The sequence below is a fragment of the Aulonocara stuartgranti genome (assembly GCF_965226115.1).
Source record: "Aulonocara stuartgranti genome assembly, chromosome: 20".
Taxonomy (NCBI): domain Eukaryota; kingdom Metazoa; phylum Chordata; class Actinopteri; order Cichliformes; family Cichlidae; genus Aulonocara; species Aulonocara stuartgranti.
In genome coordinates, this window is record NC_138956.1 from 8447026 (window position 1) to 8470429 (window position 23404).

Sequence of the window (23404 nt, forward strand, 5' to 3'; positions counted from 1 at the left end):
TACTTGTTGTGCACAGCTTTCTTTATGTAAGAACTAATTTTTCTTTGTACTTCTGTCTTCATCCGCCTATCAAAAGAAGCAGCTAGCTAACAACACAGCTGAGCAGAGGGAGGATGCTGTAATCTTTATATCCTGTCATGCTGTCACGAGCATGAGCCTCCAGTCATGAGTAGATGAAAGATTCTGCGGTGCTACGGTCGACAGCTGTTGTTTGATAAAAAAAACTATATAACACACCAAAATAAAGGTGAGAGCACTCACTAGGCCAAAGAAAAAGAAGCACATATATCTAAAATAAAAAAGAAAATGGCAGTCGTGGAGATTTCACCAAAGTGGATGTTGTCACTGGTCGCTGTGTACTGATCAGTGCAGTAGTAACCTCATCATGTACGATGTATGATATCTTCTTATTTAAAAATAAAGCATATTGTTCTCAAGGGACCCAAAATAAATTGAAAAAATGAGAAAAAAATTAACAAAACAGAGAAAACCACAGATAACAGCATTAGTGATAAAGACAGGGTTTCAGTAAGGAGACAGACTCGGCACGTCTTACTTCTTTAGACTCCAATAGAGGAAAAGGAGTGTCTTTTCTAATGTGATCAAAGTGGAAAGGTCCTAAAGTAGGTGAAAGGTCTTGATGCAAGGAGCAGTAGGAAAACTATTCAGAGGTCACAGCTAACATGAAACAAGCCATCTTTTGTGTAGATCTCCAACCCTATTTTTTCTTACTATTGTTCCACACAGAGAAATGTCAGTGTGGGACCATGGGCCCCGGGGGCACAACACTGCTGAGCTCCACAGAACATCCGCACCAGGGCCACACTATAGCACCCACGCTGACATTTTTTCATATTGTGATTTCAATTCTGTAACGTAGGGCCACGACAATTAGCAGCTCCATGGCAGCCAAAACCTAAATCGATTCGTCAGGGTCGACTCTGGCACGGTTTCTCCTCTCGTATGCAACAAGTGCATGACACACACACGCACGGGAGCACAGTGATTCTGTGTGGGAGACTAATTGGCTTCAACTTTGTTTATGTGGGGAGCTTTCTTTGTCACCTACGTGAATATTCATCAGCCCGGGGGCCAATCACAGCCTCGCTTTGTTGAAAAAGGGTACCGAAAGGAAGACAAAACCGTTCCCACCAGAAAACTTCACTCTGTAAAGACACAAGTGCACGCTCGCGCATCGCCGCCTGCATGCAAACACACAGGGAGTATGAAAAAAAGAGGGCAGCTGCCTGAATCTCCCCTTTCTTCTTATTTTTGTCTTTCGCTAAAACATCTACATGTGAACACCAGGACGCACTGCTGCAAAAACAGAAGTAATGCTCAACTTCAAGTTGCATTTTTTTTGGTGGTGGTGGGTAGTGGTGGGGCTGCTAAAAGCTGCAAATTGGCTGATTGGTTCAGCATATTTAGTGCCTGTTAAATATCACCAAAAAATGCCAATGAATGCAGTTGTGTCAAAGGGTCTGCACTGATAGAGTGAGATAAGTGTGAATAGGGAAGGGAAGAGAGGGAGACAGAGTGACAGATGGATGACTGGGACAGAGAGGCTCTTTCAGAAGCTGATAAGAGGCCCTATACACTCTTCTACCTCTGAACTAGAGTTCACAAAATGAATGCTGGTATTGTACACAGTGCTACACACTGTCAGTGGGTGGACTCGAACTGTCAAAAAATAGCCCAAGGAGCTAACACTCTGATATTATATGGACTGTACAGCTGCCCCACTAACACTGCATGGTGTACACAGAGAGTACACCACTGACATTTTATGGAGTAGAAGGCTAAAATAGCGGCATTATATGATGTAGGCTTAATAAACATTATATGGCCAATTAGTGAACACCTGTTGCATTCAGTATGAACTCACCACTAAAAAAACCCAAAAAAAACAACAAAAACAACTGAAGACATTCCCTTAATGCAATGGTGTTGTTCAATGGTGCCAAGAGGACAAATTAGGGAGTGCACCAAGAGATGTTTAACTTGAACTAATGTCTCACATTAAAAAAATGTCACCCATTATATGTAAGTTTTCCAAGCCGATTAGAAATGAAGAAGCGTTTTTATTGAAGCCACGGTGCATCACAAAGGGAATTTTTGTTTACTGTGAGTAATGGATACTGAGGGGAGATGAGACAGAGGGCTTAGAAGCTGAACAAATAGTTCCTAAGCACTGCTGAACCGTTACATAAAAGGCTGTCACAGAGGAAGGACAAGTAAGCCTCGGCCAGAAATACTGATGGAGAAAGAAATAAATGAGTACGAGTGGGAAGACGCCAAAGCTGAAGGGATTTTACAGCATCCCACGAGCAGATACAACGTGGACAAACTGCTAAAAACTTCTGTGTCACTGCTCAACCAAAAGAGATACAGCGGAGCCCCTGAAAAAAGTCGAGTGTTTGGTTTTGTGTAAATTTGCAACCGTAATGTGTTTTTTAGTTCTTGCTGTCGCACGTTTAAAAGTTCTCACACATGTTTATGTGTTCTGGAAACTGTGAAAATGAATTGTGGTAGTTTTTTCATCAAGCTTTAAATAGCTTGAACTAAAAACTTAAACCCACGCTACAAAAATGCTCATGTTCTGAGGTTTATATGATCATCAGTAGGTCGCAAATCACTTTCAGACTACTGTGACATAAATTACACTATAAGATCAAAGAATCTGAAATTTAACAGACTTTTTCCTGTTTCACAGGTCTTAATAAATATAATAAAATATAAAATATTATGAAAAACATGGTTCAATTGTGAATAACTATAAATTAAATTAACATTTTGATCAGTTAGAACTGTGACTTTCTTTACAGCGTCACTGCAGCTTGACTCTGCCGACTACATTACAGGATGTTATCACTCGAGCAGCCTCTCAACACACACAGCAGAATACCCAGGTGGTCTCTATTGTGTTGTCGTTTGGAGTTTTTGCGTCATCGTGGCCTGAGAGATTTATAAAACTGAAGAAGCAGAGGAACAGACTAATAGAAACAGGATGCAAAGTGAAAACACCGGGAAACTGGGAAATGAGGCCTGTAAAAACACAGTTGCACATCACTTGACCCGCGGCAGGTATCCTGAAAACTGAGTTTGGGTTTTTATTTGTTTCAAAGGAAATGTCATGGTCTCCGTGCCTGCCCGGTCGGCCCCACAAGGCTACAATTGCTGTTGCTGTTTTCTCCCTCTCTGCCTGGGCGGAGCTCACTGTGGGCTCCCGCCCTTGGCCCACACACACACCTGACAACACTCACCCATCATCACCGGGAGCACTATTTGAGGCTGGAATACAGATCCTCTCGTCGCTGGATGATTGTACCCCTAACGTTAGTGTTCTCACAGCTCTTGTGCTTCATATCCGTGACTTGTGATTAGTTGGTGACCTGCCTTCTCGTCTGCTTCAGATCTCCCCCCCCCCGGACCTGCGACCTCCCTGCTGCGGGAAAGTGTGTGAGTGTGAGCGAAGGAGACGTGAGTGGATTACCCTGTGATTCCCCCCGGAGTTTTGGATTACCCTGTGATTCCCCTCGGAGTTTTGGATCCCTTCACTGTATATATATTGCACTGCACTGTAAATAAACCACACCTTGGAGATACCTTACCGCTCTGCGTTGAATCCCTGTACCAGATCGTGACAGGAAACAAGAATGTAGCAGAGGATGAAATGAAGAGAGATGAAAATGAAAAAAAAAAAAAAATAATATCTAGGGAGAAGGATATGAAACTAAATGGAAAGGGAAACTAGTGACCAACTGACATTAGTGACACCAGTGAAACCTCAGACACACCCATTTCTACACTACACAGTCAACTACACAACTGACTTCATCTTCAGGGTGTTTTTTAGGATTTTCCTCTGGTTCCAGCTGTAACCTAAAAAAACTTACAAACTCCTCTGATGTTGTCTAGCAACAAGCAACGGGGTAAAAAATAAAGCTGACTTTTATAACTCACACCATTAAGTTGATTTAATTAAATTTTAGCACAAGCTAAAAGTTGTGCATCATTATGGGTGTGGCTGCTTCCAGCCTGCGATGTATTACCTCAGCTGATCTGAGTCACTGAAATGGACGATGTTTGTGGTCTTTACACAAAAACACAGCCACCCCCATAGACCATAGAGCAGTGACTACTTCATTTTTACATGTATACTTGTATTTATGGGTCTAAAACACAAATGAGTCATTTCCAAACTTGGCTTTAGTTAAGTCTCAGTTACGCTTGTGAAGTTTCATGACTGTTCGACAGGGATGTCTAACTCATTTTACATCGTGCGCCACATACAGCTCACTTTAATCTTAAGCGGGCCGGACCCTTTCTGTCTTTCACTGTGCAGAAGTTTACCTGCATTTTTAATCCTGGTGATTTCTTAATATAAGAAAAAGAAGAGCAATTATAACAGTATGTCATTTTTCTACACAACATTGAAATGCTGTTGTTGTAAATGAAATTATTTTGTCAGCATCACTCTTTGGGCTTAAATTGTAAGACATAAAAGTGTAAAGATTGAGAAAAAGCTAATTGCCCAGACTGCCCTGTAATTAGAAAACTGAAAGTTTTTGTCAATTAACAGAAAATATTCAGATATTTTTTTGTTACTGTGGACCCATTGTAAAAAAAAAAATGTGAAAAAATAGGAACTTTTCAGTCATTTAATTGTTTTCCACATAATAATTATTTGTAGTAGTAACTGTAGTTTGGCCATAATTGAGGTCATAGTCCAGTGAGCTGGACTGGAGTCTTTGTCAGACCAATTCTAGCCCCTGGGCTTTATATTTGACACCCCTGCTGTTTAGTTTCTTGCATTGTTGCTGTCAATAGACATCAATGCAGATAGACAGACACAAGCCCAGGTACTCAAAACTGCCTTTGAGAAAGTTAAAACAGGTTTATCTCCAGCTGGGGCCTCTCTGTGCTTCGAGTAGTCAGTCAGATGAGAAAAAGCGACATAAATCCCAGTCGATTTCATTTCCATTGCTATCACAGGTGGTACCAAAAAAAAAGAAAAAAAAAAAGAAGGACCTGAGTCTAACCAATAACTTAAGAGTCTTATGATTTTCAATGTCCATGAGTAAGTAGGGTCTGCTTCAGTCTGAGTGATTTAATTTTCATCACCAGAAGGGGAACAAGAAGCTCCCTGCTGCACAGACTTACACGCTTCCCTCAGGCAGATTTGAAGAATATCTAGGGTGTCCACAACTGTCCATGTGTACACACACAAGCATAATCCTTAGCCAGCAACAGAAAAGGCCAAAGGAGACACACTGAATGGATTTATTAGAAGTCCAAAAGAAGCAGGAAAGTGAGGGATGATGAAAAATAGAGAAAGAAGTTGGAAAAGAAAGAGATTTTGCTGTGACTTTGCTCAGCTGTCTCTTAATATTTACAGAATCTGCTGTCTAAACAAGCACTCTGCCTCAGCCTGGGATCCCACAGTGGAGTTTACACAAAGTATGTACTTCTGTGCTTCTAAGATCCCTTCATCACAGCCTCAGTCTGTATACAGTCCTACTGCACTGAAGCGCATGAGCCATAAATGGCTCGCCAAGGCGGACCCATTAATTAAACAGCATGTTGTTTGAAGCAACTAAAGGCCCAAGTGACGACAGTAAATATGACCTATTTAAAAGAAAGACATCAAAGAAGGAGGAGCTGTTATCTCTAATAGAGGACAGTTAGATGCAAAACATAGCAATTAAAATCTTTATAGCAGAAAATAATACAAAAAAGTATATCCTGAACTTAGCTAGTGATTGTCTGAATGAACTAAAGGGCCTAATCACAAAAACAGGCTTCATGAGCCAGTATTTATACACCAGCATGTAGAGCTTTGCTGGAAGGCATGGCGAAACAGTTCTGCAATGAACTCACAATTCTCTGCTTGATACCTGCAGCTGTGCACTAAAAATGTTTGAAAGCATACTTGGGTTCGTTTCGAAGCGTTCTGACTTGCACAGCGCAATGCTCAAAGGACTTATTGTTTTAGATTTTGACTTCAGTGAGTGATGTCAGTTTCCTTATGAAACATAAAGCCTCACATATGAAAGCATAAAAAATGTTGGCATGCAGAATCGGAGCGACTTGCTCATCTAACCGAAACAAGTTCACGGGAGTACAAAGTGACTCGACCTAGAAACACTGACAGTAATCATTTATTATATAACTCATCACTACCATTTGTGATCTGTTAGCTGTGCTGAGAGTTGGGTCGCAGAGCACAACAACGAGAGGCTGTGAAAACAGAATAAACCAATCAGTTAAAAATAGCTCCAAAGCTGGCCTTGAAGCTTTCCAGGCGTTGTCTAATTATTTTTAATGAGAATTCTGGTTCAGTTTTGTGTCTGCCGAATTCACAGAGCCACAGTAAAGGCTATTTGAATTTTCTTTTCATGTTCGCTGCACTGAAGTTTAAACCAGCTGAAGACCCAGCATAACTTTTTCTGCTGAACTTAACTGTTACGGTTAACAAGGGATTAAAGCGAAGCTTTAATTCTTAGTTTAGGAATTTTTCTTTGCATGTGTCAGCGTTGTTTAAGAAAGTAGAGCAACTTTGTGGTGCACTGCCCAGTGAACCTCCTGGTTTGGCCTTTCTGTGTGGAGTTCAAACCCTGTAGCTCTCCCTCCACAGTCCACTGTGAAGTCAATTAACGATTCTTAACTGGCCATAGCTGTTTATGTGAGAATTAAAGATTTTATGCTTCTCTGAGTGAGCTATGTAATGAACTGCCATTTCAATTAGCACTAGCCCGGATATTCAAGCCTAGCTGGATAAGCTTTGAGGAAAACAAGTGGTCTACGCTTAATTGGTTCAGTTAAATGAACAACTAATACTGCATTTCACTGAATTTTCTTGTAGCAAAGAGTCTTTTGACCACTCAGAGTAGAAAAGTACAATATAAGAACAAGTCAAGGAGTAATATGTTTAGCTTCGAGAATGACAAGCAGCTAGCATAACGGTCTGTTAAGTTTAAGATAGGGTTTTGAAAGTTAGTTGGCTGTATTTAAAATGGGAAAAAAACCCCAAAACGAATAATTCTGAAGGACTGCAAGTAAAATACAGCAGCCAGTAGCTCATTACTTAGCACCAGCTCCTTGCTTGTACAGCAGCTAGCTTTAGCTTCTATTCAGATGTAATGTAGATGATACTGGAATCCGTAATGCTTTCATTTTGCTAGGTAAATCTGTTTCATTAGTGGATAATAACAAATAAGCTAGTCAATGATGAGGCAGGTCAATAGAAGATTTCTACACAAACTGACGAAAGTGAACACTCTCTGTCTGTGTCTGTCATGCAGCCACATTTGCCCTTGAGCAGGTCACTGAACCTGCGACTGCCCTGTTGGAGGTTTTCCGTAGCAGCTGCAAGCTCTCGGGAATCTGTGGCACTGTGTGAAAGGTAAACTGGGGTTTACCAAGAACAGCGAACTTCGCAAGCCTTCCCTGAACTGTTGGTCTGTTATACTTTAGATGATAGGTAAAGTTTGACCATTAAACAGAAAAACTGTAAGCGGTTCTCCTAGCAAGTCAATTAATAATTAAAGGTAGCAAGTTACTAAGTATTTTACTTAGTATATTACTTAATCACTGCTACTTAAAAAATGCCTGATTCTGCTGATATTCAACAACCAGTTTATCTAGACTTGCATGTCCAGAGCAGCAGTAAACCATGCAACTAGACGAGGAACACTTTCCCCATTTACATGTCAAAATGTCACAGGAAGCCTCATCAAATATGTGCTTGAGCGGGACTTGTACATTGGTTTTCGCCAGCTCTCTCGCTCTATTTGTGTCAAGCATACTGTATGAGGATCTCAGGCACATTATGCAATTTAACACCAAACAAAACAGGAAAACCAACCTGATCAAAAGACAACACTGCTCCCAGGACACAGAACAAGACAAAAGCCAAGGACATCATTGTGCAAACAATTCCAAAGACATGCATGGTTTATTCCAGGAACTGACACACATTCATGGAAAGTGTCTTACCATGGAGTGGCCTACAATAAATACAGGTAGGTCAGGGTGGCGAGACTTCATCAGGTCAATGTGCTGAAGGGAGTCTCTGATATAAATCTGAAAGTCCTTAATGTTCATCCTGTCACCTTCGCTCTGGCCATGGCCAACTGTGGAAGAAAGAATCAGGAAAGTTTAACACATTATTTAAGACCTTCAAAAACAAGAAAACTTCAAATTTTTTTATGAAAAGAGGGCAAAGTAGCATGATACAAGGGTAATTATAAGCCTAGAGTTATAGCTTATAGCAGTTCAACAAGTTGAATTAAACACAAAACTGTTGAAAGGGTAACTGCATGAGAATAAAAGGCAAATCACAGGCATACTATAAAAATATGTTTTACATTTATTCCTTAAACTTTTTAAGGACTGACTGCATCCACATACAATTCAACTCAAGGGGAAGCCTTCTGCTTTGGTGATGAGAGACGTAAAGAAAAATAAAGGAAATGATGGAAAGGGAAACAGAAAAAACAGGGAGAGTAAGAATAAAATGGACTAGTAGAGGAAAAGTATGGGGGAAGAGTTGAAGTGAAAAAAATGATGGTTTAAGACAAAAGAGGAGGGAAAAGGGGGCAAACAAGAAGATGAAAGCAAGAAAAGACGAAAACAGAGATGATAGAAGCGAGCTTGACAGATGGAGAGGAGGGAAAATATCTGAATATGTATGTGCACATCCATATATTATATATATGTGCTGTCCTCAGGCTTTCCGCACCAATAACTGAGAGGTGAGGCTGGCTGCCATGGTAACCACCAACCCAATAACACTAGCTAATAAACATTCACATGTGCATCTCACACCTTCTCTCGTTGGCTCTGTAATGTTGAAAGTGTGTCAGTGTTTAGAAATGCATGCTTCCTATAAAACACTCCAAAAAAGATGGGACGCATTCAAAAAATGTATGCTTATTTTGAATTTCAAGATGTTTTCAAGTAAACATGTGGAAGGGTTTACCACTTTTAAGAAGTTTGTGATGTTTCTTTTTTTTCTTTTTTTCTTTCTTTTTTGTTGTTGTAAAATTGCAGAGCATTGGTGGATGGTTATGTAGATAATGGTTTCATTATCTACATAACCACTACATGACATGGGATTAGAAGAATTCAGAGAAGTCTCTAAGCAAGAAAAGGGCTATGAAACTAGAACTCAGTGGCTACATATAAGCATCCATTATGGTATGAGAAGAGTAGTTTTTTTACATGGCCTGGCTAACCATAAATGCTGAACAGTATGTGAACATTCTGCCATCATTCCTCTCTAGGGCCCATGCGACCATCCCAGGTAGGCAGGGCAATCCCCAGCAAGTTGGAACACAAGTGTCTACAGGCACTGTCCCAAACTTCCATGTCCTATTTCAGAGGTGTGTCATCTAAGACAGTCCCACAGCATCAAGAGCTTCTCATCTACTCCAGTCCCTGATCCTCTACGTGTCATGGTCCTGGGCCATGTGGGCCCAGTATTCTCAGTTCCTTGTATTTTTGTATTTCGTTCCTTATTTAGGTCATGTTTCCTGAGTTGTCCTGTTATGTTGTTCCTTATTTGACTTCCCCTTGTGACTCTTATCCCCTGTGTGCCCCTCTATGTATCTGTGAGCCCTCATCTCCCCTCGTGTTTCATTTCCATGTTTCCCCAGCCCACTATGCCCGTGCTCTCTCTCTCCTCCTGTTTGCACCTCTGTGTACTTCCTGTTTTACTTTGACAGTCTCCCGTCAGTGTTGTTTACTCCTGCCATGTCTTGTTATGTTTATCTGTGTCAGCTGTGTTCCCATGTGTGGCCACTTCCCCTGATCATCCCTCTTGTGTATTTAGTCTCTGTGTTTCATATAGTCTGTGTCGCGTCGTCTGTGTTTCCACCCTCTATGTTTCCATGCCCGGTCTATTGCATTCTTAGTCATAGCTTTACCTTAGTTATTCCCAGTTTAGGTTTCTGTTTAGCCACGCTATCCCTGCTGTATTTGTATACCTTGTCATCAGCCACAATAAAAGGCTCGCTTTTGTTTAAAGTTCACTCCCGTCTGCTCACCTGTGTTCGCACCTGGGTCCACCATACACACCACCGCACGGTCTGTCACAGCGGACCGTGACAGTACGAAAGGCATATAAGTTGGATTCTAGAGCGCCACTGCCCGACAATGTCTTCATTTCAGGTCAGCAGCTCCACCCTACTGAGTAGTTGGACAGTTTACCAGATTCCGCTTTGGCTGACTGAAAATCATATTCAATCTCCTCCTTAGCACAAGCCACGCATGGCTTGAGTTGCAGGTACCTTCCAACCTTCTACGAATTCCAACCAACCAAGGTCGACAGGACTCTTTCTTTCAGCTTGATGGCTGGGGTCCAGCATCTCATTCGGAAATGGCCACCACTGCAGGCACATGCCCCCTCACAGCTGTAGCTCATCTGAGGTGTGGATCTATTCAGGCTCAATGTCCACAGTCTCCCTCAGGATGCTGTTGAATCTCTGCTGATGGTGGGAGTTGAAGATCTCTGGGGTAGGGGCCTCTGCTATGTGCTCGCAGCACATCCTCAAACTAAACGTTTTGGCACGCCAGGCTTACCCAGCATCCTTCTGCACCACAAGATCCAACTCACCACCAGGTGGTGGTCACCTGACAGCTCAGCTGCTCTCTTATCATGAATGTCAAAACACATACAATATATCTGAGCTCTGAAATACAGAAAACATCTTTTCCAGGAAAGGGTTTGTTTATTTATTTAGTAAGACAATGCCAAACCACATCACCACAGCATGGGTTCATAGTAAAAAAAAAAAAGAAAAATCTAGGTGCTAAAGTGGCCTGCAAGAAGTCCAAACATGTCACCCAATTTTTCTAAAAAGAATAATATTTCCTTTTTTTTAACATCTGATAGTTTGTCTTTTTGTCCTTTTGTTTTTCATCATTCCAGCTTCTTTGGAAAAGGGGTTGTACAAGAGCACGTCTTCACCCTCAGTGCTTTCCTGTCCATCAATAGCATCAAAAGCAATCATCACTGTGTGCAAATCAATGTCCAATCACAGCTTCAGTGATGGAGTGGTGCAAACTTGAGATCAATGCACAGTAAACCACCACCGCTCTATTCTTTCAATGGCTTCTCACCCCATTAAATCCATATCTTCTGTTAGTACAGGTAATAACAGGTATTCCTGGAAAACACACATATCCCCGCACACACCTAACCTTTTAGACAACTGATGGTTATGATAAGGCCATGAGAACATTCCAGGACTCAGATCCAACAAACCGTTTCATTACAAAAGCTGCAACAGGTAAAAAGAAAACAACCAACCCCCACCACCAAAAAAGTCCTATTTCCTCATCCTTTTTGCTTTGAACAAATGTGCATGTTACATACAAAGATTTTAGAAACAGTTATGAATCAGAGGAGAGTGAAAATAATGAATGTCAGCACGGCATTTACAGAATAATTATGAACGGTACCTAAATAGATTCAGAACTTCAGAACCTTTGTCGAGCTCAGGGAATCTGGGAATTTCTTTCCCTTGTTTACCAAAGTATAGACAAATGGAAAACTGCTTTGCTTCAATGACTTTTTGTTTTCCTGTGGAGGGATCCACCTCTGGTGTGTCACTGCTCTTTTTACCCACATCTCTGCAAATTTCCAGACAGGGAAGGAGACAAACCCTCACACATTTACTGAGAAACACAGCAGGCTTTTGGACTCTCTGTGGCCATAACCAGTCAATAAGTATCTGAAAATGCCTTGTTGCCTCAGTAATATGGTTTACAGCATCGTGGACTTTAAGTTCTAACCTGTGATACTTGCAGTGAATGAGTCAGGTTACGACTGAGCTTTTCATGTAGGAGAGAGAGAGAGGTCCTTTTTATTAGCCCATCATAGTATCTTCATTTGCATTATGAGATGCAAAGTCAAAAAGCCGTGAAGAGCATTTCTTCAGAGATACCCCTTACATAAACAATTTCCAGTAAGCGTTACAGCCCCCAGAGCATGGCAGATCAACAGATCTCACGCTCTCAGAGATCTAAGATCCAGATCAGGAAGGTGGTTAAAATCGACACTCACTAGTAATAAAGCATATAAAGATAATAAGAACTACAAAGGTTATTATTAATATTTGCTAGCTAGCTGGTTTTTGAAGTTTGCATTTTGCTTTTGCATTCTGTAAATCAGTAACTTTCAAAGAAACAACAGCCATCTGCAGCTTGATCTGTGAATATTGTTAACTGGTAAAAAAAATAGATGCAACCTGTTCTAGATAGAAAAAAGAAAAAAAAAACACCAGTCAATGCAGGGTGTGAATGAATGAAAACCTTACCGGCCCACAATTAGAAAGAAAACACAAGAGACAGAAAAAAGGAGAAAGAGTGAAACATCTCATCTGCGAACTCTATCAAGAGCTGCCCAAGGCGCTGTGTGTGTGTGTAAATGTGGAAGAAATAGATGAAAAACTGGAGTCTACAGGGACTTGTTCCAGTTCAGTATTTTCCATTTAACAGTGTGACATTTTACTGCGAGGCATTGAACAAACTGCTCCTCTGCGAGCAGCCTCAGCCGTCCTTATCATTCACTGCAGTTTATTATCTGTCAGCTCTTTATTAGGATCTTCACCTCTGTAAATATTTTCACATTTCTGCCACTGAGACTTTTTTGTCATCTCATTCTCACTCTTTTTATGTTATTATGGAGTTTTATTGAGTGCACAGACTAATGTTCAACGGCAACTGCTGCACAGTCACATGGATTTAAACGTCCCTGCTGTATTTAGCCCACGAGCACATCGTTCCTTGTTGATGGAGGCATCGGGACAGACATTTCCCTTTATCTAATTACTACTGACTAACAAGCCATTACCTAATTACTATCGACTAAAAAGCTAACACTCTGTGTCCTTCTCTTTCTACCCAAAGCTTTCATTTGAAAGAATTTTACATTTTCTTTTTTAAGTGAACACATTGAACATGTAGTGACTAGATTATGCTTTATAAACTATATCAAGTGCTTTTAAGGTGAAGTCAGTTCCATTTGAGAACTGCTCCCAGATTGTCAAATCCATCTGAATTGCATTCCTCTGAGCTTGGTTATTGGTTGCTGGCATGGATTTCTGATGGCTTTGCATAAAACAACTTTGCAAAGGTGGAAAGTAACGAATTACATTTACATGCGTTACTGTAATTGAGTAGTTTTTTTTTTTGTTTATTTGTACTTTTTAAAGTCATTTTTCAAGTCGGTAATTTTACTTTTACTTAAGTATATTTTTTAAAAAGTATTGTACTTCGCTACATTTTCAATCACACCCATTACTGAGTAAATTAAAAGAACAAACAAACCCCCCCCCAACATTGCGCTTCGGAAATACTGCAGGGAATGATGGGTAGTAGAACAAATTGGCGTTGGGTCACGATAAAGATGGAGTCTGACATCGGTGGTACGGATCCAGCAAAAAAAGAAACCCCGTCGAATTCTGCTGACCCTGAACTCGAAGAAACCGATGTGAGGGACCATTTCGGCTTCAAGTGCAAGAAAGGCAACAGCTTTATTATAGAATAGAATAATCCTTTAATTGTCCCACAAGGGGAAATTTGGTTGTAACAGCAGCCAGAAAGACACATATACAAACAAATATTATGCAGTGTACGCTGTGTTTGCCCAGAGAGACCGAGTTAGCAGCTTTTAAAAATTCCACATCAAACCTGCACAAGCATGTAGAGGTAAGTTAAATTAAACTTGTACATTTATTTTAGCAAAAAGGCTGTGCTCAAGTTAATCACATTAAGTTAAGACATAAGCTGTTATTGGGTTATTTTTTTCTCCTTCTCTTTCCTCATGTTGTGCATTTTCCATTGTTATACCTCTCTGACCTGCCTTCCCCATGTGATGTTTGTGTAATGTACGTATGGTCAGAAGGGTAAGATGGTGCTGGCAAAGGTCGGCAGCCTTAATCCAATTTCCTTCGGGGTCAACCTTCAGGATCAATAAAGTTTTATTGAATTGAATTGAACTGAATTGCTCCTCAAAATGAACAGAGCAAGGCCAAGTTTAAAAAATTAAAACACATTTTTATAGCAGCTGCCATACAGCTCAATTCAGTACTTGTTCTCTTATTTGACAGTTTAGAACACATTCTCATGTAAAAGAATTATATGGTTTTGACAGTTGGTTGGTTTGGTGACCATTATCCATTTTGATGTATAGACTTGCAGTTTAACTGCCACTGCACTTTAATTTGTAAAGATTTTCTTTTAATTAAATAACAACTACTTTGAGATTTATCCCATTGTCTTTTTTGCACTACTCAGAAGAGCCTGTCCTCCTGCTGACAAAAAAGTAACTATGTAACTTTTACTCTGAGTACATTTTAAATGAGCTACTTTTTACTTTTACTTGAGTAAATTTTTAGACAGGTAATTTTACTTGTATTTGAGAAAAATTTCAGCAAAGTAATAGTACTTTTACTTGAGTAAAATATTTTAGTACTCTTTCCACCTCTGCAACTATGACTTCAAATATAAGTATCTACACTGGGAGCCCAAAGTGTACCTGGGTTCATTCCTTTTTTTTTTTTCTTTTGTTTTTGAGGAAATACAACCAAGGTGGGGCAGCACGGTGGCACGGTGGTTAGCACTGTTGCCGCACAGCAAGAAGGTCCTGAGTTCAATTCCAACACCAGGCTGGGGTCTTTCTGTGTGGAGTTTGCATGTTCTCCCCGTGTTTGCGTGGGTTCCCTCCGGGTACTCTGGCTTCCTCCCACCGTCCAAAGACATGCAGCTTGTGGGGATTGCCACTAGGTGTGAATGTGCAAGTGAATGTGAGTGCGAATGGTTGTCTGTCCCTGTGTGTTGGCCCTGCGACAGACTGGCGACCTGTCCAGGGTGTACCCCGCCTCTCGCCCTATGACAGCTGGGATAGGCTCCAGCGCCCCCCGCGACCCTGAAAAGGATAAGCGGAAGCGAATGGATGGATGGACAACCAAGGTGGTCACTGTAGTCTGTCAACTGATCGTTTCAAACAAGGGTGGAAATGTGCCGTAAATGTTCAAAGGTGTTGATCAGGGAAATCCCAAAAGCTTTCACTTCCCCCGACCAAGTCACTACGTGAGTGATTCCTGAAGTTCTTTTTATGACTTCTGCTCCTAAGTATATGTGGCGATGTCTCAGTCTATAGCAAAGATTTACTGACCTCAGTAAACCCAAACCCACAGTGTATCTACACAATTACAGGCGTCTTTCTCAAAGGCACAACATTTAGGCGCATAATGTTTAACAGGTAAATTTCAAAATATTGGTGGTTAATTTAAAGCACCACCATAGCCAGTTTCTGTGTGTCATTTCACAGTCCACATATTACTCAAAAAGTTCACAGTTTAGTACCATGATGAGCCAGTTTTTAAACTTTGATGAATCCACTCAATCAGCCTTTTCAGCTGATGAACAATTATGGAAAGTCTTCATGATTTTTGATTGAATAGAATGCGTTAAAGTACCAAATACATCTTTTCACTCCATTAACAGCGGCCCTTCTGTGGATGTCAACATGGGAATTTGAAGCCTGTGCAGTTCTATCTATCGCAAGAGTTTCATAGTTTCCTTAATGAAAAGATTTCGAGAGTGCTATTAAGGGTGATCTTTAACAGAGATGTTGTTTCATTAAACCGAAACCCAAAGCCTAAAGCATGCTGTGTCTTGTCTGATTCTTGTGTGGGCTCTTTTCTTTTGCCAAGAGGTCAGTTGGATGTTTCTAAACCACAAGTCACAAGTTTCATTATTACAGCCAGCCTTGAATGTGAAGTTTTCCTCGACATGGCATTAAAACAACAAAGCAGAGAGGCAGTGCCGTGGAACAACAGGGGAAAATGAAAACTAATTAATTCTCCCTGATAGCCTTAGTTCTCCTTAGTGATGGATTTTCTGTGCCAGTTGCTTTGCGTGCAAACTACCGATAAAAAATGAAGGCAGCCATATGTGTAAATGCATGGATGCAAAACAGCACTGTGATTTACGTGTTTGTCACTCACCGTGGTCGTGTGCAAATACCAGCAAGGAGAGTTCTTTCAGTCTCTGTGCCATCTCATCATATGGGCCACAATGTTCCCCAGCTCCATGGGCAATAAATACCAGAGCCCTGAGAGGAAAAAACACACAAAAAAATAGTTTAGCTCTTCACAAACACAGACCTTTATCCCGTTTTTTGTGCAGAACCGTACTTCCTAGATTTCCTGATAAACTCCTACACTGACCACTTAAAATGGGGTTAAAGTAGAATTGTTCGTGGATGGAAAAGCATCATCTAAATGTAATCTAAAAGAAACCTATTAACAGTAGGATTTAATTCACGCATCTGCCCACCACTTACTTGACTGGATGTGCATCAATGTATTTGCGTACGTGTGTCAAGGGGGGATTGTGAAGCCAGACATTGGGAAAAAATGGCAGATAAAGAATGGCAGATAAAGAATGGGCAGGCTGTGTTTTCAGAGATAACAGCTATCGTCCATCTGCCTGCATGCCTGCCTCAACCAATCCCTTCCTCTTCAACTCAAAACAGAATCAGAGGAGTCCAGTAAAACAAAGAGTGAACCATCACTGCTCATCCATTTTCATCTGTTTCTTTTCTTGCTGCTTATCCGTTTGGAGCAGGACACAAGTTGGAGCCTGTTCTAACTGACAATGAGCAAGAGATAAGGTACACACTGCACATGTCCATCACAAGGATAGCATAGAGACAAAAGATTCATTAGCTCTAGAAGTTACACAGTTGACAAGTATTTCTACTGCATCCCTGCACACTGTCAGTGATGTGTAACACATTTTCAGAATCTTACACCAACATACTGTTCTTCAAGCATGTAGAGACTTGCTTAACGCCTCCCTAAATATAACAAAGCATCATTTCTTCTTCTACACCCAAATAGACAATTTTATATTTCAAACATTAAAGGTATTTTGTGACATGAGGCTATTAGTTCCTGTGTACTCAGAAAGGGATATCTTTTGCTAATTAACAGTCTAGTCTTCTCCTGTCAGACAAGTTTCTTTTAAAAGGTTTTGCCTCTGCTATCGGTGCATATTAAGCAGCGGAGCGGCACCGAAATGCTCAAGCGTTTTTTTCCACTCTAAGCAGCAGCAGCAGCAGCACTGAGAAGGCTGTGAAAGCTTCAATCAGCAGCAGACAATTAGCCCAAATGTATTCAGAGGGAGGGAAAAAAGGAACCAAGTGAAACAGGAGGAAAGGAACTGAAAGTTTGAGGCAAGCTGAGGGGTGGATGCAGAGGAGTATAATAGAAGAAGATGTTCATCAGGCTTCATTAGCAAATTTCACTAACAGCTCTTTTCCTTGTTTTTTTTTTGGGAGAGAGCCGTCGCTTCGGGCTACATGTTCCTCGGCTCGCAAAAAAAAGCATGTGTGTGAATGACCATCTTTGTATGAGAATAATATTGTGTAACACACATGCCAAGGGGCAGCAGGGGATTATTGGGGTTAGTCTAAGCTAACCGTAAAGACAACTGCATGGTGAACAATAGGATACACGCCCTCTTTGCTAATTTGCTGTCTTTGCTTTTCAAATGCCTCCTATGTCTGTGGGATCTTATCATTTTCTTCCTCTTTCTTCCAGTGTCCTCCATCTTTCTCATCCTTCAGTAGGTTTTACTGTAGCTTAATGGCGCTTCATCTGTGTAGCTACTGTCTGATGGCAGCTAACAGTAAGAGATGTAAGGATTTAACTGAATCTTAACATATGTTTCTATTCATTCAACAGCAGGAATCTCCAGAAGAATCATTTTCAGAAATATTCAGGCCGCAGTGATGTGTTGGGTCAGCCTTGCAAAGCAAGCAATTTCACTTTGCTAAATGTCTCCTAGGAAGAGGCAGGAGGAGTTCGCTTGAATCAATTACTTGCAAATAGTTCAGAAGACTGTGGTATTTTGACATTTGACTCTTTGTGAAATACAAACTTTACCTTTAACTGAGTGGACGAGTTCTCGCTACAGAAGAAGAACAATAGGAGTTTCAAAATATCAAATGTTAGTCACGTGCACTTTTGGATAACTGGATTAGACGATATCTGGAATTTACACTTTACACTCATACAACTACACGAACCATTCAAGCCATAGGTGCATATTGTATGTCTGAGAAGACACACATGCGATATACAACTTTGAATTGGAGTTTTCACAGGACTCTGTGCAGTCCTGTTGTACGGCCCAGATTGGGTCGAGCTTTAGCTTTCGGACAGATCGGCTCACATTAACTCTAGAATACGTTGGTAGGGAGGAGCTCATAGTCAATTCAGTGACTGCAAGGTGCCCACATGCTGTAGCTGCACAACAGGTCCAAATCATCCACCCTCCACCACCATGAGTTTTTTGCACACAAATGCTATGTTTAATTTTTTTGCCAAAAATGGTGCTGTGCACTATGGCTAAACATCTCTACTTTGGTCTCGTCTGTCCACAGGAAAGAAGTCTGTTGCAGTTCTGTATGTTGAATCTGTATGTTGAATTAATGATGTTTAGAATTGGAAGTTTTTCTCTTGATGTCTTGAAAGCTGGAGCAGCTGCAAATTAACTCTAAGCTGTATCCTGGTGTGGCTCATTACACTTGCATGATGAATCTTTTGCATAATGAATTAGAGCTCACATTATTTCATACATGAAGCTGAAATACTTAAATCATACAAAAAAAAGAGACTTTTCTCACCCCTTCTCATTATTTCTTTTTATTCTGTCTTTTCTCTCATGGGAACCAGAGACCCACTTGTCTCTCACACAGTTTTAGCTGCTGGAACAGCATGGCTTATAACCAGCCTTATTAAAACACTCATGCCTCCCACTGGCTCTACTCAGAGCTACTCTAAACAACCACAGGCCTAAACAAAACCAAGGAGCTAATCCCCTTAACACAATGCTGATGGACTACAAGCAAGATTATAGAACCTACCAGCAGAGCTCAAATTCTCCAGTTCAAATGCAAAGTTAAATCATTTCTGGCATTTTGATGCTCGCAAACAGTAAAACAGAGGACACAAATAAGTCCTTGTACATTTTTCCACAGGAACTCTTGCCACAGGATTATTTATGCTGTCTGGCTCTAGGCATTTAAGCATGTCACAGAGCTTAATCTGAGAAAGCCTCACAGCGATGAAATGTCATTGGATTAAAAATAATGCACAATACAAGTACTATATGGGGTTTGCAGTTGGTGTCCTGTCAAGTTCTACATTTTTTTTTTAACAGTGGTCTTTATAGAGAGCATGCCTTTTGCACAGCATGAGATTATTTTTAATGCAACAGGTGACTGGAAGAAATCTAGGAACCAAAGCACCTTGCACTGCTATACAAGTTCTTTAACTCTGCAACATGAAATGCAGTGGTAGAAGACACACAAAGACTGCATTGTAACAAGTCTGCTCGATTCAAAACATTTCAGACCTTCAGACTTTCGTATGAGTCAGTAACTTCCAAGGTGACAGGAAGATTTGATGCAATCCCAGCAAAACAAAGTGGATATGACAGAGAAGAACGATGTGACAGGCGGAAAATGACAAGGAGGTTTGGAGAGAGAGAAACTGTGACAAACTGCTATGGAAAGCTACGCTAGAAATGGTGGTGTTATTATAGAAGGTGTCCAAGGGTGTGCTTGACAGTAAAAAACACACACGCAAACAGACAAGAGAGCGACTGCTGTGTGATGGAAAGAAATGGAGGCAGACAGACTGCAGGCAGTCTCATCAGAAACCCAGTAAACATGGTTGAGACAGCAATGTTATCTTGAGGGTAAAAACTGGTGGCAGTATGATGGCAAAACACTGCAAAGTGCACGTACTAAGGACTGGGCCCCTGTCATGCTCATGGGCTCAAATATTTTTAATTTGGCTTTCTTCCACTGATCTTTATGTTTCTGTGGATTCTTTCTGACTCTCTTACTCCAGACGATGTTGAAGGCAGACTTATATCTCAGAGGCCAACGCTGCCGTTTTTCCACCAAGATTAAATATTGAGGAGAGACGGTCAGCCGACAGTTATTTAATGTCAAGATGTTTACCGGGAAAGTTTACACCAGTGAAATGAAAACTCAAACCAGAAAAAACAGCTAAATATTTACGGTCTTTAGATAAATAATACTCTTCTGCACCGTGAAACATTTCAAATAAAAAAACGATCAGTTCAACTAAAGAGCGCACATGCTGTTGAAATTCCAACAAATGGTATTAATTTAATGTCAAACAGCCCGTTGTTTGTGAAAGGTTTAAAAATGAAATGTCACAGTACATTTGCCAGCTGTCTACTTTCAAGCAGAAGGACATCAGCTCAGGCATGAGATGCACATGTAAAGCAGGGCTTCATATCAAAAGATAAATGAAGTGAACTGGTCTGCACAGTCAGCGTCCAGTGCAAAAACATCCTGAGAGGAACGACGTTACCATACATGAGTTATGGGCAGCGTGTGTAATAATGGCTTCACATTAACATGTTAACCTGTTCCTCTGTTTCATACAGTAAACAGGAATAAATGAACCACAATTGTTTCACCTTCCACTAATCATGTTACTTTTAAACTGAGTGAGCAGGGTTACAGTTTAGAGCCTGTGCATACAGGTGGATTAACCATTACTGAAACATAAAGAAATTATTTTGGTAATCACCAATACTAATTCAGGACAGCTGTAGCATAAACTTTGGTGGTCTAATAAATTTGATAAGCACTCTATATCAAAATAAAAAGCAGAAAGTTCAACTTTTAACACTAATCCACAATGTAAAAACACTGATTGCTGTGATATTTTGTCATTGGCACAGAGAGTGTTAATGATGGATTCAATCCCCCTCAGCATGGAGGACACGAGTAACGCACACAAAAGCGTTTTTTCCTATTGCACAACTTTTCTCTTTAAAATAACCCCAAATGGTTGTGGCCCAGCCATAATTTGATTTTAGCCACATGCTTTGAATTGTTAACAAGCTGGAATATTCCTCTCCTGTCAGGTTTCTGGAGACTGAGAGAGTCAGTCAGTCCCTATTTTGGTATACCCACAGGCTCCTGTGGTGCTGCCTATAAATGTAAATAGCCATTACATTATCACACTCCCACCTCTTAAGCATTTACTGGAGCTTCACACCAAACATGCTGGACACCGTCTGAGCTGAAGAAATGTACTGAATCTGAATTGACCAAAAAACTGTACTTCCGATATTAAGACTTTTACATCTTCACATTTACACGCATACTTTGAGCTGTCACAAAATTCTCTTGTGCCAAGACTGAAGCACTTCCCCAGAGTTTTATGGGGCTTGACTGCTCATGAGGTGCACCATCTCTGACATCGTTTTAAAAGCAGAGCCACACAGCTACTGTGATAAACTGCACTGTACTCATTTTGTACCTCCTGATTACTGCGGCAGCTCGATTGTGATTCATTCTTATTTTGTCACTGTTCTGTCTGTATCCTTCTCCATTTTTTTGAAGTGTCTTGTTCAGATTTTTTATTTAGTAGAAATTATTTTCCCCAAGGAGCCCAAATACAGACATGCAGATAGACCAAGAACACTGGAAATCATTGGAACTAATGCATATGTCTGAAATATGAAGCTATTACGATTTTGAATAATTTGACATTTCAGTCATATTGCACAGGTATGCACTTACACCTGTTGCATATTTGTTCTTGTTTATAATTTAAACCAATGGTGATGTAATGCTATAGCACTTCATTTACTATCTTACTGCATTTTAATATGTTTTTTATCACTACTTGCTGTTACAATGCATCACTGTTATCATAAGTGTTACCAAATTACCTACCATAACCACCTGAAGTGGCTATTTATGCTTTCAATTGGAAAATCCATGGCTCAACTCATTTTAATGTAAAGGCTGCTGGAGGTGATAATTATGCAAAAATGATTACTTACTGTTTAGTAGATCACTTGGAGTCAGTTCTTTTTTTCTCTCTTTTCTATATTAATTTACAGTAAATTATCCCAGCTGGCACCTGGAATCACCCATTTGGGAAATTTCACATGGTGCTCATATTTTATACTCAATTACTCAGCCTAATTTCCCCCCAAGCTCCAACACGAAAAGAAATACGATGCAGTGCATCTTTTGTCTTCATACTGTATCATGGATACAGTGGAAATGAGCAGCGAGGAAATTAAAGAGGCTGACCCCAGAAACATGAACACACAAAGAAGCTTGTTTAGAGTTTATCAGCAATAAAGGCTGATAAGACCATGGCCTGTTTACACAACCTGTGCATACACCGATCAGGTATAACATTATAACCACTGACAGGTGAAGTGAATAGTCCTTACTATCTTTTTATCATGGCACCTGTTAGCGCATGGGCTATATTAGGGGACAGGTGAACATTTTGTCCTCAAAGTCGATGTGTTATAAACAAAAAATGGGCGAGAGTAAGGATTTAAGAGAGTTTGGCAAGAGACAAACTGTGATGGCTAGACGACCGGGTCAGAGCATCTCCACAACTACAGCTCTTGTGGGGTGTCAGTGTCAGTCTGCAGTGGTCAGTATCTATCAAAAGTGGTCCAAGGAAGGAACAGTGGTGAACCATCAACAGGGTGATAGGCAGCCAAGGCTGACTGATGCATGTGGGGAGCAAAGGCTAGCCCATGTGGACCGATCCAAAGCACGAGCCACTGTAGCTCAAATTACTGAAAATTTCACAGACCCGGCTCTGGAGGACTGGGGGTCCGTGAGCAGTTTTGACTGTTGTTGTTGTTGTTATTGTTGTTGTTATTATTATTATGATGATTATTATTATCGTTATTATTTGGTGATGTGTGTGTCTTTCTGCACAATGCTGTGTTAGTCTGTGTTCCACTCATTATATGTATAGGCAGGGTGTGGGTGTGTACATGTGTGGCTGGAGGATGAAGAACAGCCACATGCAGGCCTGACGGGTGTGGCCCTGCAGGAGGACTGGCCACACCTGAAGTTCCTGCCACACACCTGTTGGTGATCAGGGCTCGTCGGGGGAGCTACTTAGGAGAGTGTTGGAGCTCCCGCCAGGGTTGGTGTTGATGGCTGTTTCTGTGGTTTCCCCCCCAGGTGGAAGAGTGGACCAGAACAGCAGCATGCACAGGGTGTGCGAGAACACAACAGCGGGGAGCACGAGCGCACACACACGGGATTCAAGGGAGCAACGGGGAGTTATTGTGTTTACAGCCTTCACTGTAAATAAAGTGCACTGTTTGCATCGCAGAACCATGCGTTTTGGGTCCTCATTCCCCCATATCCCCACAGTCTGCCAGCCAGACCGTGACAGAAAAACTGTAGCTCAAATTGCTGGTTCTGATAGAAAGGTCATAATGCGATGCCTGATTGGTGTACGTGTGCTGTATTCTGTAAAAATACAGGTGTACAATGTATGTGTGT

General features: G+C 40.9%; 1 protein-coding gene across 2 annotated transcripts in view; it reads right to left on the reverse strand.

Moving 5' to 3' along the window:
- mgll (monoglyceride lipase) overlaps positions 1–23404 on the reverse strand; it is a 45207-nt gene that overhangs the window by 15276 nt on the left and 6527 nt on the right. For both annotated transcript variants that reach the window (XM_082519662.1, XM_082519661.1), the window contains 2 exons: positions 16020–16126; positions 7999–8135 (listed from right to left, as the gene is read on the reverse strand). In XM_082519662.1, the coding sequence (XP_082375788.1) occupies positions 7999–8135; positions 16020–16126 (244 nt within the window). The remainder of the gene's footprint in view (positions 1–7998; positions 8136–16019; positions 16127–23404) is intronic.